General features: G+C 39.5%; 1 protein-coding gene across 5 annotated transcripts in view; it reads left to right on the forward strand.

Moving 5' to 3' along the window:
• epha8 (eph receptor A8) overlaps positions 1-20,686 on the forward strand; it is a 100,446-nt gene extending 79,760 nt beyond the window's left edge. For all 5 annotated transcript variants that reach the window (XM_020055863.1, XM_020055864.1, XM_010903634.3 and 2 more), the window contains 9 exons: positions 3,707-3,774; positions 6,386-6,511; positions 15,906-16,091; positions 17,038-17,099; positions 17,212-17,421; positions 17,575-17,724; positions 17,818-18,008; positions 18,662-18,820; positions 19,184-20,686. In XM_020055863.1, the coding sequence (XP_019911422.1) occupies positions 3,707-3,774; positions 6,386-6,511; positions 15,906-16,091; positions 17,038-17,099; positions 17,212-17,421; positions 17,575-17,724; positions 17,818-18,008; positions 18,662-18,820; positions 19,184-19,298 (1,267 nt within the window). In that variant the 3' untranslated portion in view covers positions 19,299-20,686. The remainder of the gene's footprint in view (positions 1-3,706; positions 3,775-6,385; positions 6,512-15,905; positions 16,092-17,037; positions 17,100-17,211; positions 17,422-17,574; positions 17,725-17,817; positions 18,009-18,661; positions 18,821-19,183) is intronic.
• Positions 20,687-21,469: the final 783 nt, after the last annotated feature.

Below are 21,469 nucleotides of genomic sequence, written 5' to 3' on the forward strand. Positions count from 1 at the left end.
ATAGAGAGGCGTAGGGAAGGAAAAGATGTGGTAGAAAAAAGTCTACAAGCACCCTGGAGAGGATTGTGAAACAAAACCCATTCAAAAATGTGGGGGAGATTCACAAAGAGTGGACTGCAGCTGGAGTCAGTGCTTCAAGAACCACCAAGCACAGACGTATGCAAAACATGGGTTTCAGCTGTCGAATTCCTTGTGTAAAGCCACTCTTGAACAAGACACAGCGTCAGAAATGTCTCGCCTGGGCTAAAGACAAAAAGGACTGGACTGCTGCTGAGTTATGTTCTCTGATGAAAGTACATTTTGAATTTCCTTTTGAAATCAAGGTCCCAGAGTCTGGAGGATTAGAGGAGAGGCAGAGAATCCACGTTGCTTGAAGTCCAGTGTAAAGTTTCCACAGTCAGTGATGGTTTGGGGTGCCATGTCATCTGCTGGTGTTGGTCCACTGTGTTTTCTGAGATCCAAGGTCAACGCAGCCGTTTACCAGGAAGTTTTAGAGCGCTTCATGCTTCCTGCTGCTGACCAACTTTATGGAGATGCAGATTTCATTTTCCAACAGGACTTGGCACCTGTACCCAGTGCCAAAGATACCAGTACCTGGTTTAAGGACCATGGTATCCCTGTTATTAATTGGCCAGTAAACTCGACTGACCTTAACCCTATAGAAAATCTATGGGGTATTGTGAAAAGGAAGATGCGATACTCCACACCCAACAATGCAGAAGAGCTGAAGGCCACTATCAGAGCAACCTGGGCTCTCATAACACCTGAGCAATGCCACAGACTGATCGACTCCAAGCCACGCCGCATTGCTGCAGTAATTCAGGCAAAAGGAGCCCCAACTAAGTATTGAGTGATGTACATGCTCATACTTTTCATGTTCATACTTTTCAGTTGGCCAACATTTCAAAAAAGAATTTTCTTGTATTGGTTTTAAGTAATGTTCAAATTTTCTGAGATACTGAATTTGGGATTTTCATTAGTTGTCAGTTATAATCATCACAATTGAAAGAAATAAACATTTGAAATATATGAGTCTGTGTGTAATGAATGAATATAATATATAATATATATTTATATATAATAAAAGTTTAACTTTTTGAATGGAATTACTGAAATAAATCAACTTTTTGATGATATTCAAATTTTATGACCAGTACCTGTATATATTTATATATATATACAGCTCCGGAAAAAATAAAGAGACCACTTTTTCTTTCCTTTCCAAAAAAGTTGAAAAGGCAGGTTTTGAGTGAGGAACAGAAGCGTTCAATTTGCAGTGGTCTCTTAATTTTAACCCTTCTGTTCCTCACTCAAAACCTTCCTTTTCGACTTTGTTGGAAAGGGAAAAAAAAAGATGCAGTGGTCTCTTAATTTCTTCCGGAACTGAATATATAATATATATATCAACTTCCTTTGAGGATTAAATGTATTTTTAGAGTTAATAATCTGCTATGATGAAATGTTGGCATGATGCTCTTTAAAACACACACCAGGGACGATTTGCAAATACATTAAGAGGTGGAAGATACCCCAAAATATGTCTACAATGCTCCTATCCATCATGAATGGTATTTTGGGCATAAATGCTAATGCTAGCCTTACACCTACTATTGTCTTACAGTGAGGGAAAAAAGTATTTGATCCCCTGCTGATTTTGTACGTTTGCCCACTGACAAAGAAATTATCAGTCTATAATTTTAATGGTAGGTTCATTTGAACAGTGAGAGACAGAATCACAACAAAAAAATCCAGAAAAACGCATGTCAAAAATCATATAAATTGATTTGCATTTTAATGAGTGAAATAGGTATTCGACCCCTCTACAAAACATGACTTAGTACTTGGTGGCAAAACCCTTGTAGGCAATCACAGAGGTCAGACGTTTCTTGTAGTTGGCCACCTGGTTTGCACACATCTCAGGAGGGATTTTGTCCCACTCCTCTTTGCAGATCTTCTCCAAGTCATTAATGTTTCGAAGCTGACGTTTGGCAACTCGAACCTTCAGCTCCATCTCACAGATTTTCTATGGGATTAAGGTCTGAAGACTGGCTAGGCCACTCCAGGACCTTAATGTGCTTCTTCTTGAGTCACTCCTTTGTTGCCTTGGCCGTGTGTTTTGGGTCATTTTCATGCTTGAATACCCATCCACAACAAATTTTCAATGCCCTGGCTGAGGGAAGGAGGTTCTCACCCAAAATTTGACGGTACATGGCCCCATCCATCGTCCCTTTGAAGTTGTCCTGTCCCCTTAGCAGAAAAACACCCCCAAAACATAATGTTTCCACCTCTATGTTTGACGGTGGGGATGTTGTTCTTGGGCCATAGACAGCATTCCTCCTCCTCTAAACACGGCGAGTTGAGTTGATGCCAAAGAGCTTGATTTTGGTCTCATCTGACCACAACACTTTCACCTATTTCTCCTCTGAATCATTCAGATGTTGATTGGCAAACTTCAGACGGGCCTGTACATGTGCTTTCTTGAGCAGGGGGATCTTGCAGGCGCTGCAGCATTTCAGTCCTTCACGGCTTAGTGTGTTACAAATTTATCTTGGTGACTGTGGTCCCAGCTCTCTTCAGATCATTGACCAGGTCCTCCCGTGTAGTTCTGGGCTGATTCCTCACCGTTCTCATGATCATTGCAACTCCACGAGGTGAGATCTTGCATGGAGCCCCAGACTGAGAGAGATTGACAGTTCTTTTGTGTTTCTTCCACTTGTGAATAACTGTTGTCACCTTCTCACCAAGCTTTTTGGCGATGGTCTTGTAGCCCATTCCTGACACAACGGTGAGCAAGCGGGGACCCAAATGCGGACACAGAGGCATAGGAGGGCGGTCCAAAGTATGTATTGAATAACCAGGGAGAGGGCAGGCTCACAGTGGGGGACAGGCAGAGGTCATTATCGGGAAGGTCAGATGGTCGAAGGTACAAGGGTAGCAGGCAGGCTCGTGGTGGGGGACAAGCAAGGGTCGCAACCGGGGAAGAGAGTGTCAGGTAGAGTGGGTAATACAACACATAGAACACTGGAAACGACTGTACAAGACAAGACGATCTGGCAACTGCCAAACAGAGAACAGGGTCTAAATACACAGGGCTAATAGGGAACCGGGAACACCTGGTGAGGGGCGGGGACAAGACAACAGGTGAAACACATCAGGGCGTGACAATTCCAGCCTTGTGTAGGTCTACAATCTTGTCCCTAACGTCCTTGGCCAGCTCTTTGGTCTTGGCAATGGTGGAGAGTTTGGAATTTGATTGATTGATTGCTTCTGTGGACAGGTGTCTTTTATACAGGTAACAAGATGAGATTAGGAGCACTCCCTTTAAGAGTGTGCTCCTAATCTCAGCTCGTTACCTGTATAAAAGACACCTGGGAGCCAGAAATCTTTCTGATTGAGAGGGGATGAAATACTTATTTCACTCATTAAAATGCAAATCAATTTATAAAATTTTTGACATGCTTTTTCTGGATTTCTTTGTTGTTATTCTGTCTCTCACTGCTCAAATAAACCTACCATTAAAATTATATACTGATAATAATTTCTTTGATAATTTATTTGTCAGTGGGCAAATGTACAAAATTAGCAGGGGATCAAATACTTTTTTCCCTCACTGTATACATGAATGAATGCTAATACTTGCCTTACACCTACTGTTGTCTTATCCATAGTGAAAGGTTTCATTTATCTTTGTGTGGTTGTGATACAGACACTGTGGCTATAGCAAGGCCTTCCAGGACTCAGATGAGGAGAAGATGCACTACCAGAACGGTCATGGTATGGTGGTTTTATTATTACCAGAGTATCCCTCTCACTAAATGTCTTAACATGGTAAATGTTGTATCAAGGACATAGTAAAATAATGGACTGTGTATTACTTGACTTTCTAGGTGAAATACAGTAGAGCCCAGGGATAAAATGAAAGATACATATACAATCACTTTTCTTTGGCGTGCTTGTTTGTGCCCAAAGGAAAAACTGTAACTCATGATAGACATGATTAAAGAATCCATGCTCAGGCAGTAGATAACTAGTCCTGGACACAAAAACAAACACATTGCTTTACAAAAGATGGCCCAACCCGTGGCAAATTCCCTAACAGACAGGAATGAACAACTCACTAGTTAGCTAACTTCTGGCTCTCTCTTTACATGGATGACCACGTCCTGTCAGTGCAAACAAACAAGCCACTCTGACAGAGAAGGTTGGAAAACAAAAGACTGTAAGAAAACATTTTAAAACATGCCTTATATGAGTGTACAAAATGTTGGGATTCATTTTCTTCTCTGAGGTGACTCCAGTATTCCCAGCACCCAGAGTTAATTGCATTTTGCCATGACTAAGTGTAATCTGGTGTGATTAGGAGAGAAGGGTTTGATTTAATTAATTTACAAAATAGTCTCAACATCAAAAGCTGTAGGAAACATTTGGTATAATAAAGTATTACAGTATGAGATTAATGTCAGTATGCTTTATTGTATTTCCTCATTCCTATCTTCACTCCAATGATTATGGTCTTTATCTGCAGTGTACACAGTTCACTTCCCTTTTGATTTAGATTCATTTACAGCCCCGTTTCCAAAAAGTTGCTGCATAAAATGCTAATAAAAATAGAATTCAATGATGTGCAAGTCATTTATCCCTGTATTTAATTGATAATAATACAAAGACAACATATCAAATGTTTAAACTAAGAAATTATTGTTATTGTTTTTGGAAAAATACATTTCCATTTTGAATTTGATTCCAGCAACCTGTTTCAGAAAAGTTGAGACAGAGACATGTTTAACACTGGAAAAGTTGTGTAATGCTAAAAAACTAAACCTGGTGGAAGGAAATAAACCTAGTTTGGGAACTAAACCTGGTTTGGGAACTGAGAAGACCAATCCTTGTGTTACTAATGGTTTTCTTTGAGACTGTGGTCCCAGCTCTCTTCAGATCATTGACCAGGTCCTACCGTGTAGTTCTGGGCTGATCCCTCACCTTCCTCATGATCATTGATGCCCCATGAGGTGAGATCTTGGATGGAGCCCCAGACCGAGAGAGATTGACTGTCATTTTGAACTTCTTCCATTTTCTTATAATTGCACCAACAGTTGTAGCCTTCTCACCTAGCTGCTTGTCTATTGTCCTGTAGCCCATCCCAGGCTTGTGCAGGTCTACAATGTTATCCCTGATGTCCTTACACAGCTCTCTGGTCTTGGCCATTGTGGAGAGGTTGGAGTCTGTTTGATTGAGTGTGTGGACAGGTGTCTTTTATACAGGTAACAAGTTCAAACAGGTGCACTTAATACAGGTAATGAGCTTTTTAAAGAAAAACTAACAGGTCTGTGAGAGCCAGAATTCTTACTGGTTGGTAGGTGATCAAATACTTATGCCATGTAATAAAATGCAAATGTATTATTTAAAAATCATAAAATGTGATTTTCTCGATTTTCTTTATAGATTCCGTCACTCACAGTTGAAGTGTACCTATAATAAAAATTACAGAGCTCTACATGCTTTGTAAGTAGGAAAACCTGCAAAATCGGCAGTGTATCAAATATTTGTTTTCCCCACTGTATATGTCTTCTTCTTTGCATGTTAGAGTTTTAACTTGCATTTGTGGATGCAGCGACATACTGTGTTCACAGGCAATGGCTTTCGGAAGTGTTTTCTGAGCTCATGCAGTGATTTCCATTACAGAATTGTGTCTATTTTTAATGCAGTGCCCGCTTGAGGGCTTAAAGATCATGGCCATCCAATATTGGTTTTCAGCCTTGTCCCTTGCAAACAGAGATTTCTCCGGATTCTCTGAATCTTTTAATGATATTATGTACTGTAGATGATGAGATCCCAAACTCTTTGCAATTTTACGTTGAGAAACATCTTTCACAGAGTAGTGAACCCCTCCCCATCTTCACTTCTGACAGACCCATCCTCAATCATGTTACAGACATGTTGCCAGTTGACCTAATTTGTTGTGTTATATTCACCAGGTTTTGTTTTTTCGCATTACACAATTCTTCCAGTCTTTTGTGACATCTATCCCAACTTTTTTGAAACGTGTTGCTGCCATCAAATTCAAAGCGGGCATGTATTTTTCAAATAACAACAAAATGTCTCAGTTTCAACAAATGATATGTTGTCTACATATCATTTTCTATTTTGGTTTAAATGATTTGCACATAACTGAATTCTGTTTTACTTTACTTTTTACGCAGCATCCCAACTTTTTGTGAAATGGGGTTGTACGTAGAAAATATCAATTCTGCTTCTTTCCTGTTTCTCACTTTGTAGCTCTCACTCTTTCTCTATATTCCCCCCTCTCTCATCTCCTGTGACACAGACTCTTGTCAAATATTGTTTCCTGTGATATGTGACCAGATTGTAATGCTGTTTATTTTAGTGTCATTCCCTGACACACGCTTCTACATCGACCCGCACACCTACGAAGACCCCTGCCAGGCCGTCCATGAGTTTGCCAGAGAAATTGAAGCTTCCAGGATCAAAATAGAGAAAATCATTGGCTCAGGTAAGCTGAATCATTGGCTGATGTAAAGGATGTGAAGTGCAGCAGAGAGGGATGGCACAGTGGAAACAGAGCGTTGCATAGGGCTGTCAGTCAAACACAGGGACACACAGGGAATACCAACATCACACTGGTACAGGCGTCATAATCTCATCTGTAACAATGACCTTTAAAATGGGGGTTTGGATAAGACACATTAGACAGAAGCAAAAGGGTAAGGATTGTCATGACGTGTTCTTTGACTTTTTAGCGCAATGCAGGAGATTATTAGGTTACATTTTTTGGGGTTTTTTGTTTAATTCTGTCAATCAATTAAAATATTAGTCCATACAATTGGTTAAAGATTAGAGTACATTGTACAAAAAATAGCTACAATATTATATCCACTGACGAAAATTAACTTTGTGGGTTTTTCCCCTTACTACAAATTGTAATTTGTCAATTTTGGACAATAGATATAGAAGCTAACCCCATCAACTCTGAAATGACAGCTGACTACTTGCCTTTTCGTAGATTTGGACGTTTATGTCTTCATCCATATTCCGAACGTTTCAAGTCGGTGTGTACTTTTGTAACAATGATATTTTTAAAGGGATGATTCGTCCAAAATTCACCTTTTTCTGAAATTTCATTTAACCAGAGATGTTCCAGAAGGCCCATAGAGTCATTGTTTTCAAACAATACATTTTTCAGCTCTGCGGTCTGTAATTAGAATATTTAGGATATTAGGATTCTTACCATTCGTACCACTATTGCAAAGCTGCATTGCAAGCTGAAAACTACACCAAACTACATTCAGTAATCTGTCACAGTAGTGATTTTTCAAACTGTGCACTGACGAAACAGCCAACGGAATTCGCTGAATTCAAACTGTCACTAGCAAACTATTTCTTTAGCCACCATACATAGCTTCTGTTCTTTGGCAGTGATGTCTTCGAGGTGAGCGTGAACTTTAACCTCATCAACTTATGTGAAGATAGGTTGCTTCACCTAGCTTTTTTAAAAAGCTAGTTAAAGCTTATGTATATTATTGTTATATTTCTTGCTATGTTTATGTTTTATATATTTATTACGTAGATGTCACATAGATGGCTTGTTTGCCTGCTCGTGGATCTTGAGTTAATTAAATTCTACCCACTCTGCAATTGGGACAATACCTCTGCCTCTCCCGAGTCATTGTAATCTGTCTTGTCTCAACGGGTTCAACTGGCAAACTTGATGGAATTGCATTCACCTATAGTCCTCTTCTAAGTGAACGTGTGCCACAATCCTCTGCATTTAAATGTTTCTTGCAAAAATGGTATATCTCTTTGACAAAGTTGCACCATCTGATTGCTGTGTTATAATACACAAAGTACACATTGCCTCCAGATATTCTGGGCAAGGGTTGGGGATTACAGTGTTCACCATCGTCGAAGTGACTGTCTGAGGTGAATATCAAAGACATAATAGGTAACTTTTGCAAAAGTTTAAACTTTATTTAGAGGAATACAACATTGTCATATTCTTTGAGTTAAACCACACCCTTTTTCTTAGTTTAAAGTGTTTCAGAGTCGTTTTCCACTTGCAATGCAGCTTTGCGATAGCAGTATGTATGGTTTCCATTCATGAATTTTTACGATGCTGATAGAGCTTATTACTCACTGTGGAATAATGCATTGTTTTAACTATCCCTTTAGCTGGCCATTAGTCAAGGATTGGGCAAACATTTTTATTCTAAGAAGGAACAATTATTTATTTTATGATGTATTTTTTATTTATTTAAGACAAAACACCAATCTGAACAATTTCCACTCCATTAGGGGGTGGAAGATGTGTGTCTAGTTGCACGCTTATTCTGAGCAGTTGTTTCGCAAAATGTTACTGCAACTCTTAGAAAGGTGAAATAGATTATCAGCTATGACGCAATGGAAAAATAGCACAGAGACTTTTCTAGCAAACTTTTTTGCTAGTGTGATTATTATATATTTTTTTAACTCTATAACAATAGACCTACAGCAAATAATTAATAGCATTCTGCAATCAGGCATTTTCCCAACGTCTCTAAAAACAGCTGCCATTAAACCCCTATTAAAAAAGAGAACACTGGATGTATCTATAATGAACAACTATAGACCTGTATCAAATCTCCCTTTTATAGCCAAGATCATTGAAAGGTTGTCTTCAATTAACTCAGCAATTTTGTGACCTCAAGCGGTCTCTTAGATAGATTTCAGTCAGGTTTCCAAACTCACCACATTACTGAAACGGCCCTGATTAAAGTTTAAAATGATATACGGCTGAATACTGATTCTGACAAAATAACAGTCCTGGTTCTATTAGATCTCAGTGCAGCATTTGACACTGTAGATCATAGGACACTTATAGATAGGCTGGAAAATTGGGTAGGACTCTCCGGGACAGTCCTTGATTGGTTCAGATCTTATCTAGATGGTCAGAGTTACTTTGTCACCATCGGTAATCATGAATCTGATTGGGTGGCTATGACATGCAGAGTTCCACAGGAATCAGTACTCGGACCGCTTCTGTTCAATCTCTACCTCTGGGCCAAATTCTACAAAACAACATTAACTACCACAGCTATGCCGATGATACTCAAATATATATGGCTCTCGAACCATATGACAACAGCTCAATCGACTCACTGTGTCACTGTATAGAGCACATAAATACCTGGATGAACCAGAATTGTCTACAATTAAACCAAGATATATGAGATTATTGTGTTTGGCAATAAAAATAAAAGAACAAGTATTAGTAAAGAGATGGATTCTCTGGCCCTTAAAACCAGATATTCTGATAGAATCAGACCTCACATTTCAAAGCGGTCACCAAAACAGCATTCTATCATCTAAAAAATATAGGCAGAATCAAAGGCTTTGTGTACCAAAAGAAGCTCATTCATGCTTTTATCTCTAGTAGGGTTGACTACTGTAATGGCCTCTTAACTGGACTCCCGAAAACGACTGTAAAACAACTGCAGCTCATTCAGAATGCTGCTGCTAGAACCAGGACCAGGAGGACAGAGCACATCACTCCGGTTCTTAAATCTTTGCATTGGCTTCCAGTCAGTTACAGAATAGATTTCAAAGTGGTGCTTTTAGTTTATAAATCTCTGAATGGTTCAGGACACGAATACATTTCAGGTATGTTTGAAGAATATAAACCAAGCAGGGCTCTTAGATCCAAGAACACAGGTCAGCTAGTAGAGCCCAGAGCGTTTAGCACTTATGCTGTACAAAACTGGAGTAAACTACCAGAAGATCTTAGACGTGCCCCAAACATATCCATTTTTAAATCCAGGTTAAAAACACTTCTCTTCTCACGTGCCTATGACTGAGCACTTAAACTTAACCACACTGTTTGGCCTTATAGCTTCCTATGTTTTTATCCCATTTTTAATCTTTATATGTTTTCTTATTGTATTTTCTATTATTATGATGTATTCATTTGTTTCGATGTTTTTATTTGAGTATTTGTTTTATGTTATTGTACTTTCATATATTTTTCTTTGTAACGCACATTGAATTGCTTCGATGTATGAATTGTGCTATATAAATAAACTTGCTTGCTAACATAACTAGAGTGAGAGAAATTACCTACCGTGCACTGGGTCTGCGCAAGCGAAGTACATGCTTTGGAGATTTACAAAAATATTTAACCTTTCTCAACATCTGACATTAAAATTACACAATGCAATTTCAATATTTAATTGAGGAGTCTTCTATCAGCTCACTTGCGCTCAGATGGAAGGTGTGTTAATATGTGAGGTGTGTCAGTATAAAGAGATCCCACGTGTTAATATTAGGCAGCACCAAAAGCATATTTTAGCAGAAACATCATTAGTTATGGCTTGCATTTTGGCAGCACATGGAAAAAATAGTAATCTACTTTTAGTACCTGTAAACTTTGTTTTAGAAACAAAAAAGAAGACAAAATGATGTGGGACAGATGGCTGGTTGCTGAGGGTCCCAGCACAGGGAAATAGACAAAAGCAGTAAACATACAGCAGACAATGCTGCAGATCTGAACAATGTGCCATTCCACAGTCAGGTAGACAAGTACCTTATCAGTCAGTCCTCCTAGAATGTCCAGTTCTGAGTGCAAATGTTAATCAGATTGCTACTGTAAACTGCCCTTGGGTTGTACGTTAGAGAAATAACTAAGTTCTGCCATACAAGGAATAACTATTTTATATTGCTATTACCAGTACACCCAGATGTTACAGGTATGACCAAGAGGTTAATGTTCTGCCAGTTGCCCTGACTACTGACACAATACAGAATACATCAGCAGTTACATAGAGTATTACATATACAGTGTGTCCCCAACCCAGTGTGGCATCAAACTGACAGTTAAATAGGTCATCAACAGTTCAAACAGATGCTATTAGAATGCAGCTCTCAACATTTCCTACATTTTAGAGAAAATAGAATCCATTCCTCCAACTACAATCACTTCCAGTTACCCAGAAATGCCCCTTTTGGTTTAACCAGACGTTATATAAGGGACAAGATTAATGGTCTTTACCAGCCCTAGACAAAGGATTTATATAGGAGTAAAAGCAGACAAAGCTTTATTTTGTCTGAGAAAGGAAAATCCTGAACAGTGTAACAATGAATAAAAATCGTAACGAATTAACTCATTGTCAGTTTTTGCATTCTGAATAATGACTGAATATGCTGAGTAACTGCTGTTCGGAGTCATTATTGTTGGAAAACGTATAATTAATTTACACCTCCTTTTCCAAAAAAGTTGGGACGCTGCGTAAAATCCAAATAAAAATAGAACGTAATGCATGTATCCCTGTATTTAATTGAAAATAGTACAAATATTGAAACTGAGAAAGGTTATTGTTGAAAAGTACATGCCCATTTAGAATTTGGTGCCAGCAACACATTTCAAAAAGTTGGGACAGGGGCATGTACTTCTGTTGCATCACATCTTCTTTTAACAACACTTTGTAAGCGTTTGGGAACTGAGGGACCAATTGCTGTAGTTTTGAAAGTGAGAGGAATGGAGAGGAATTACATGCAGTCATACCACAACTAACATCAATACGTTGAGTGTTCAACACTATGGAAGTGGAAACCCGAAACATTGTGACTAGATTATAAAGCCTAACAAATCATTTTGACTGCTTGTAGGCATGCATTCATTCACCAGCAAATGTCCTGACAATGGTGTTTTGTGCATTTGCTGCTCAATTGTTTCAGTCATATCAAATATCTTGGTTGTAAAATAGTTGCTATTGGGCTGAAGGCGACCAGCTTAGAAGCATCATTTTATCCACCATCCTGAGGCCATCCTCTCTTCAATATGGACAAGAGGAAAAAGCTTACAAAGATTTGTTTTCACTGACACATGTTATATGGCGGGAGAGGACAGTGGCATCAATATTCTGTAGAGAAGAAAATGACTGTTTTGACCAAATTATGGTTTTAGGGGCCTAAACAGTGAGGTGACAATGTTGAATAAAGCCTATTCACACTTTCCATTTTTTGATCAATTATCTTGACACTCGAGAAAGGCCTCATTTCCCAGAGCCTTTGTTGCTTTAATATCATAATAAAACCATTTTACGATGTATCTTCAGTAGCCAAGTAATTTCCCAAAGCCTCCCTACCTTCAGGCAATGCTCAAAACTTTACATCTCTACACAAGCTCTTTGTTCTGCCACCTCTGGTATGTTGGCTGTCCCATTGCTACAGGATAAAAGCTTCTGATAAACCCAGTAAAAGCTCTTTCACGTCCTGGTAACCCCCAAAAATTATCCAAAATAACTGTAAAGTCTCCACACTGTTAGCTTTTTTTATCTAATACTTAATGTTTGACTTTGAGTAAATTATGCAAGTATTACTAGGCTATTAGCTATCTTGAGATGAATGCACTAATTATAAGTACTGGATGAGAACTAACATTTAACATGGTTCTTAAAAAACGATTGCACATCTACAAGTATTACTTTCAAGGTCAAAGGTCAAGGTCAAAGGGTTTATTTGCAATTTGCAAAAACAAGTTATTGCAGTGAAATGCTTGGTTTTCTTACTCGCGACAGTCCAGTTAAAAAGTAACAGTAATAATAATAATACAAAAATATACAAACACTATCAATCAATAATAACACTATACAAAAACACGATTCAGTAATAATAACTACACAACTATGCCACCGTAATGCAATGTAAAAGTGACAGGTTTGCATGAGATGTACATGATATAAAGTGACAGGTTTGCATGAGATGTACATGATGTAAAGTGACAGGTTTGCATGAGATGTACATGATATAAAGTGACAGGTTTGCATGAGATGTACATGATGTAAAGTGACAGGTTTGCATGAGATGTACATGATGTAAAGTGACAGGTTTGCATGAGATGTACATGATATAAAGTGACAGGTTTGCATGAGATGTACATGATATAAAGTGACAGGTTTGCATGAGATGTACATGATATAAAGTGACAGGTTTGCATGAGATGTACATGATATAAAGTGACAGGTTTGCATGAGATGTACATGATGTAAAGTGACAGGTTTGCATGAGATGTACATGATATAAAGTGACAGGTTTGCATGAGATGTACATTATATAAAGTGACAGGTTTGCATGAGATGTACATGATATAAAGTGACAGGTTTGCATGAGATGTACATGATATAAAGTGACAGGTTTGCATGAGATGTACATGATGTAAAGTGACAGGTTTGCATGAGATGTACATGATGTAAAGTGACAGGTTTGCATGAGATGTACATGATATAAAGTGACAGGTTTGCATGTGATGTACATGATATAAAGTGACAGGTTTGCATGAGATGTACATGATATAAAGTGACAGGTTTGCATGAGATGTACATGATATAAAGTGACAGGTTTGCATGAGATGTACATGATATAAAGTGACAGGTTTTCATGAGATGTACATGATGTAAAGTGACAGGTTTGCATGAGATGTACATGATATAAAGTGACAGGTTTGCATGAGATGTACATGATGTAAAGTGACAGGTTTGCATGAGATGTACATGATGTAAAGTGACAGGTTTGCATGAGATGTACATGATATAAAGTGACAGGTTTGCATGTGATGTACATGATATAAAGTGACAGGTTTGCATGAGATGTACATGATATAAAGTGACAGGTTTGCATGAGATGTACATGATATAAAGTGACAGGTTTGCATGAGATGTACATGATATAAAGTGACAGGTTTTCATGAGATGTACATGATGTAAAGTGACAGGTTTGCATGAGATGTACATGATATAAAGTGACAGGTTTGCATGAGATGTACATGATGTAAAGTGACAGGTTTGCATGAGATGTACATGATATAAAGTGACAAGTGTGCATGAGACAATGGATGGAAGGGAAGAGGGGTTCCTGAGTTGAGCAGCCTTACAGCCTTTTTTCAATAGTTTTCTGTGAATGGGCATGAAGATATAATAACAAACATTTTAGTTTCATAATGTATGAGATCTAATCATAATATTGGCGGAGTTGGAATATTATTAGGTTCTAATTGGAAACACCTGGAATGGAACACTATGTAAATGCTAAGCCATTGTCAGAGGTCAGCTGAAAGAAAATAGTCCACTGTATGGCTGCTTTCCAGCAAATTGTGTCTCTTCAACATAACCAGCAGCAACAGCCCCGCAAGTAGGCTACTTAATGTATATGCATTTGCATATTTGCAACAACCGGAGCCCATTGCTTAAACACAGTGGGAAAATAAAGGCTCCCAAGAGAGCAGATATTGAGATTGCTCACCTTGCATATTGAGATATTGATATTGAGATTGCAACAATGAGGTTGTGGGGGAGGCACTTATTCCTCAACCGTGGAAATTGACTTGTTGTGGCTGCTCTGTATTTGTGTGTGGCCGGGCAATTGACCACCAGAATACTGACCCACCACAGATGCCATCCACAAACCACTGTTGTCCCCAGGATGGGATGTGTCTTTGCCTCAGTGGGCATCAGTGTAGACTGGAGTAGGCCTTAGCTACAGACAATAGGCTTTATTTTATGTGTCTTAATTGCACAGGATGAAATTTACCTGAATTAAACACATTTCTTGTAATTCTACTACATACATAAAATGTCTGGAGACGTTAGAATAATCTTTAAAATATGACCAAAACAACTGGCTGTCTGATATGATTCTGCTGATACTGACAAACAGATCATTAAACGCCCATTGACACGACATCAAAGCATATTTTTTTACCAAAAAAAAGAAGACTGAAGTCATCTTCACTGACACTTACCACATAATTAACAAGATCGTTAAGAACATCAGTAGCTACAGCCGCAATATTGATGGCGTCAAGGTCCTCCCCTCCAGTGAGGCTTGCAAGTCTGAGTATAATATTTGACAATCAGCTCTCATTTGAGACCCACACTGTGTGATCAAAGTCCAATTCCCCCATCAATGGAACATTACAATGTTAGGACTTACACCATAACAACCAACAGCGACTCATTCACTCCTATATCAAATCCTGAGTGGATTACTTTAAAGTTGTTGGTGCATCTTACCAAGTCTACAGTATGTCTAGAACTGTGCTGCATGTGTCCTCACCAACACAATTCTTCTGTGACCAGTGCTGTTCAACTCTTCCAGGTTATTCATAATTTTGGACCAAAGTACCTGTCTGACCAGTGCTGTTCAACTCTTCCAGGTTATTCATAATTTTGGACCAAAGTACCTGCCTTATCCTCCTGCCCCCTGGCATCCGCTACTGTTCAAGGTCCATCCTTCTTTCAGCAGCCCCACTGTAGACAAAAACTATATGTGACAGGGCTTTCAGTTGTGTGGCTGCAGTCAATGTCAGGTCTGCAGATCCTGAAGTGGAGTGTCTTGCCTGTCAGTATATAGTTGACAGAAATACAGAAATACAAATTCAAGTGTCATGTTCTCAGGAATCAAGCAGACTCCAAGAGTAACCGATATTTTCAGGTTTGATAAAGAGTTGGCACCAATAATGATGTGGTTGTGATTCAAACAAAGAAATGGCTTTCTGGCTACCAGTACATATTTTCTTTTCATTTGCATATAATGGCAATGAAGTGTCCGAATTATGCTGGTATTCTTTTGTCTGTCACTTAATAAAATAATTTTGTTTTATATTCTCTATATATATTTTCTGTATTCATTTTACTATAGGTGATTAATGGGATAAGGATCTATATAGATCCAGTGTTGGTTCATTGAGGAAGAAACCTTGAGGTTCCGTGAAAAATAACCATTGTTGTTTTTTGGCGTTCTGATTAAAGAACCCAAAGACCTTTCTAAGACGGGAGCCCTTGGGGAGACAAGCCTAAACCCAATTTGTTGTGCGTGCATTTGTGAGCGTGCTCATTTAAATAATGTGTGTGTGTCTCTAGGTGAATTTGGGGAAGTGTGTTATGGGCGGATGCGTCTCCCAGGGAAGAGAGACATTCCAGTGGCTCTGAAGACGCTGAAGGCAGGATACACTGACAAGCAGAGGAGGGACTTCCTGGCAGAGGCATCAATCATGGCCCAGTTTGACCATCCCAATGTCATTCACCTGGAGGGAGTGGTTACACGCAGTAAGATTCCATTTGTTTGATCTGATTCAAGTCTGTTTTCAGGATGGTGCAAATCCATTTCCTGTCACCTTAGTTTGGGGGCAGATAGCCAAGCGGTTAGAGCATCTGACAAGCAGCCAAAAGATTGCTAGATTGAATTCCTGGCAAGGTAAAAAAGTAATTGTGTTGTTCAGTCCCTGAGCAAGGCAATTAGCACTAATTGCTCCCCAGGCCCTGTAGCTTTCCCACTGTCTAATATATTTATATATACTACCTTTCAAAAGATTGGGGTCACTTCGAAATGTCCTTGTTTTCTGAAGAAAATCTAATTTCTCGTCCACTGTTGTGCACCAGGGCCTCCCACTCCTCTTTCTATTCTGGTTATAGCCAGTTTGTGCTGTTCTGTGACAGCAGTCGGACATAACATTGTGAGAGATCTTCAGTTTCTGGGCGATTTCTCATATGGAATAGCCTCAGAACAAGAATAGACTGATGAGTTTCAGAAGAAAGTTCTTTGTTTCTGGCTATTTGGAGCCTGTAATCGAACTCACAATTGTTGATGCTCCAGATACTCAACTAGTCTAAAGAAGGCCAGTTTTACAGTTTTCAGCTGTACTAACATAATTGCAAAATAGTTTTTTAATGATCATTTAACCTTTTAAAATTATAAACTTGAATTCGCAAACACAATGTGCCACTAGAACACAGAACTGATGGTTGCTGATAAAGGGCCTCAGTACGCCAACGTAGATATTCTATTAAAAATCAATTTACAATGTCTACTGTATCAATTTGATGCTATTTTAATGTACCAAAAAATTGTTCAGTGAGTGCCAAAAAAAGAAGTCTATAACAACCGCAAAATGGGAAGTATTATTTGAAAGCATTGTATAAGTATACTTTTTTTTTTATTAAATTCAATAAGTTCTTACTTACAGTTAAACTCTTCTTCCCTTCCTTCCTCCAGGTAAACCAGTCATGATCATCACTGAGTACATGGAGAACGGATCATTGGACTCTTTCCTGAGGGTTTGTTGCTTCGTTCTGAGCTTGAACCCTTTTTCCTCCCCCTCCATCCAGTTGATCCAGATCTTACTTTTTCTTTCTGTTTGTTTTCCGCCCCTCCGTCTCCTGTTTTCAGAGACATGATGGTCAGTTCACCATAATCCAGCTGGTGGGAGTACTCCGTGGCATTGCGGCGGGTATGACTTACCTGGCAGATCTGGGTTACATACACCGTGACCTGGCAGCTCGTAACATCCTGGTCAACAGCAACCTGGTGTGTAAGGTGTCTGACTTTGGCTTGTCCAGAGTCCTGGAGGATGACCCCGATGCAGCATACACCACCAGCGTGAGCTCTCTCTCTTTCTCACACACACACACACACACACACACACATCCTCTTCATCTCGTTATCTACAAATTTACTTTCTGTTCTGTGAATAGAGACCAGTGTTTGTTTTAATTATTTAATTTAATCATCGCGTGATTCTGTTTCTTTTAGGGAGGCAAGATTCCCATTCGCTGGACGGCCCCAGAGGCCATCGCCTACAGGAAGTTCTCCTCCTCCAGTGATGTGTGGAGCTACGGCGTGGTCATGTGGGAAGTCATGTCCTATGGAGAGAGGCCATACTGGAATCTCACCAACAGAGATGTGAGTGGACATTACAAACACTGATACACCTATAAGAAGACACAGTGTGTACAATACTTGCATCTGTGCGTGCGTGTGTGTGTGCTCGTGTAGGTCATTAAGTCAGTAGAGGAGGGCTACAGGCTACCTGCTCCTATGGGGTGTCCCGGTGCCCTACACACTCTCATGTTGGACTGCTGGCAGAAGGACCGCAATGAAAGGCCCCGGTTCTGCCAAATTGTTACGGTTCTTGACAAGCTGATCCGAAACCCGGAGAACCTCAAGTCCATGGACACGCTGTGCAGGTGAAAAGGCTACAAGGCAACCATTGCCTTGGCAATATAAAGGCTTGTTACCATCATCTGGACAATGCATTGCATATCCACACTCAGCTCATTTGTCTAACATGAGCTGTCGGATAAAGTTACAGACAAAAGTTTAGTTCAAACTTCCTTAGCTGAGGCAAGGGAGACAGTTACCTTAAAAGAGCAAGGAACGACTGTGTTCTTTTTCCAATAAGCTCATCTCTGACAGACGTGCTCTCTGTTAAATAAGAGCCTGGCTGTGATATTGACATTGATCGTCCGGCAATCAGAGAGCCGAAAGAGGAGCCGCTAGACTTAGAGTTGGACCTGTGTTAAATTGCTCTGCTCAGATCCTATAGAGTCACTGGTGCATGTCGGGAGGGGGGAGAGGAATGATGAAGGGGGATGAGAGGGGGAGAAGGTTAGGAATAGGCATTAGGATTTCTCCCTGTATTAATCTAGCCAAACCAGCCATCCTGCAATCAGAGCAGACACCCAATCATTTTAACTGGTATTGATTTTCTGCCAAAGCTGCTAGTGCATTTCAAGCAACCTTTTTCCTCTCCTTGTCTTTTTTCCATACACCACTCTTTTTCTTTGTGCCTCCCTTCTTTTCCTTTCACCCCTTCTCTCTCTCTCTCTCTCTCTCTTAGGTTAGGCACACCTCCCATGATGGACAAATGTATCCCAGACTTCAGCAGCTGTAATTCTGTGGATGAGTGGCTGGACACCATCAAGATGGGCCGATATAAGGAGCACTTTGCTGCAGGGGGCTACCGGACTCTGGGCCACGTCATAGGCATGAACCAAGGGTGAGAGGCTACACCTCCTCACTGAAGCCACATTCACATGGAAAAAGTCATTTTAAGCCAGGCCTAAATCACTTGAATCATTAACATTTAAAATGTTATGTTTTACTAAGTCAACTTATCTAATGGAAGAATAAAGAAACAATTGTTTGTAAAGCCAGTAATATTTCAAGATGTTTGTACTTCGGTGGGCAATTAGTGGACAACTAAGACAGTTAAGGAAAAATACTGCAAAGTGTCTTGAAATAATGACGTAAGATAATTTAGACAGCCACATTACACCAATCCAAATGTCAAGTGTAAATGCGGCACTCACATCTGAGTGAGTGACCGTGTGACTCTGTTCCATCTCTGGCTGACATACAGGGACATCAGCCGGCTTGGTGTGACACTGATGGGTCATCAAAAGAAGATCATGACCAGTGTTCAGCTGATGCGTGCCCAGGTACTCAACAGGAGCGTGCCCTCAGTGCACATATAACGTCAGCCTCCAGGTTTCTCCAGCCGGCCATCTGTCAAAATGAGCACCAAGCTTCTATGACTATCAGAGAAACTGTAAGAGGAGTGTCTGGGTGACATTTTCGTGAACTTTTTTCGAGACGTCTTCTTTGCGAGATCGACAAAGAGGATCGATGGAAAGGGACTTGAGTACACTACAGTCCACGGGAAAGGTTAATCTATGTTTTTCCTATCCAGATACGTTTTATGAGTTATTTGTCTTGTTTGTAAAAATTGAAGGACTGCCTTAATCTCCACAAATGATTTACATGTTGTTGTATACAAAGAGAGGTTTTATGAAAATTAATTTATCAGAAGTATATGTGAAAATCGATCTAAGTGATGTGTTATAATGGATCTGGGTAAGAGAGAGACTGACCAGGGCTGGAGCACTTCCGTGTGTCCGCCCTACAGCACACAGCTTCTCCTATGGGTCACCTGAAAACCGGCCCCTGGCCCCAACACTGACATGCCACAAAAAGAACTTGGACTTAAACCTGGCAGTGGACAATAAGGCCAGAGTCAACTCGGCAGGAATGCCACAAGTCCTCCGTTGAGGAGGAGGCCAGTTTGACGCTTGTCTGTTAGACATAAAGACATAAAGATGCACAAGGTCACAGTAAACAGTAGGTGGAACCTTGGAGAGGAACCCTGTGTTCTGTTGCTGTTACAGATATGGATAAACAATTACTGTAGGAGGCATGTATGGATGACGGCTTATTGTTATGTGTCACTGTTTTGAGTCTGTGGTTTTTAGAAGGAAAAGCAAAGAAAATGGAAAGTGCTTGATGTGGAAACAATATTATGAACGGACCTAGTTCCCCTGTGCAATCTCTGTAGGATCTTTTGAATAGATGGTCAATGTCTCTTTTTACTAGAGAAGAAGCTAATTATATTCCCATAATAAGCATTCTATATCTACGGATACATTTCAACGATGTTTCCAGATCATTCTCTAGATATGTTTTAAAAAAAAAATAACACTAGACTTCAGTAAAACCATATTTTATAACAGTATGTTTCAGTAGAACTACCAAAAGCAAAATAAAAACAGAATTCCATTTGTCTACACCAGTACATACCTACAGTCACAGCAGAGAACTAGGTTTACTCACCTGCCTGAAATTTGAGGTCTGTTTGAGGTCAAACAAAATTCAAAAGATAACAGCTTTTTGCACTGATTGATGGATACTACTGGATCATACTTGTTTCTCATGTCAATTCATAAAATGCAACTTGTCCATGATGACACAATAAAGAACCATCTATGTTACTGAAACAGCAATAACCCTTTGTATGCACGCCTCAGTGCAGAGAGTGTCCACTGCCATAATTGATCGGGGAATTAATAAAATGGGTTTAACACAACAACTGACCTGTCTCACCTGGGATATTGCAGAATGTTACACAACTAATTGAGGAATGAATATAATGTATTTAACCCAACATGGTTAAAGAGGAACTGGACCTTGAGGGATGCCCTTAAAAGACCACCTGTTCTTGGAGATCAAAAATCGATTTTCAAAAATCTGCTGCTTTATAAAATGGCAAACACCAGTGGCGTCGTTAGGCCTGGTCATTCAAGGCTATAGCCCCAGACCTTTTATGAATAGCCCCGGATCTCAATTTGACCAAAAATAATAATAAAATCTATTCACCTGTAATTCCTATCGCACATTATGAAACAATATATTGGGGTGCTAAGCCCCGAATGTATTGTGATCCTAGCAACGCCTCTGGCAAACACTAAAGAAAAAACATTTATTTACACTGTAAAACAATTTCGATAAAGATGATCTACTACATTATTTCATAAAATCCTGGAACTGCCTCTAGTTGGTGTTGCTTACAGTATTTTATATTGCATTTTAAAGCTCTGTATGTCATCTAAAAACAAAACCTTGAGGGAGCCCTTAACATGTGTACTAGTGCTTGACTGCCATGGTGATTATGGCTATGCCACGACATGGACGTGTTTGTTCATTTAGCTGAAAAATACTCCCAAGCACTCAAAGGAGCACTCGAGTCACAAAAACATGCAACTGAAATGTCTCTCTACCTGAAAAGTCCTACCTTGCAAACAAAGAACTAGTTTAGATGATTTAATAAGACTGACAATAAACTCTAGCCTATTAAAACAGAGTCAGCTGCACA

Source organism: Esox lucius, chromosome 17 (genome assembly GCF_011004845.1).
Source record: "Esox lucius isolate fEsoLuc1 chromosome 17, fEsoLuc1.pri, whole genome shotgun sequence".
Classification (NCBI taxonomy): domain Eukaryota; kingdom Metazoa; phylum Chordata; class Actinopteri; order Esociformes; family Esocidae; genus Esox; species Esox lucius.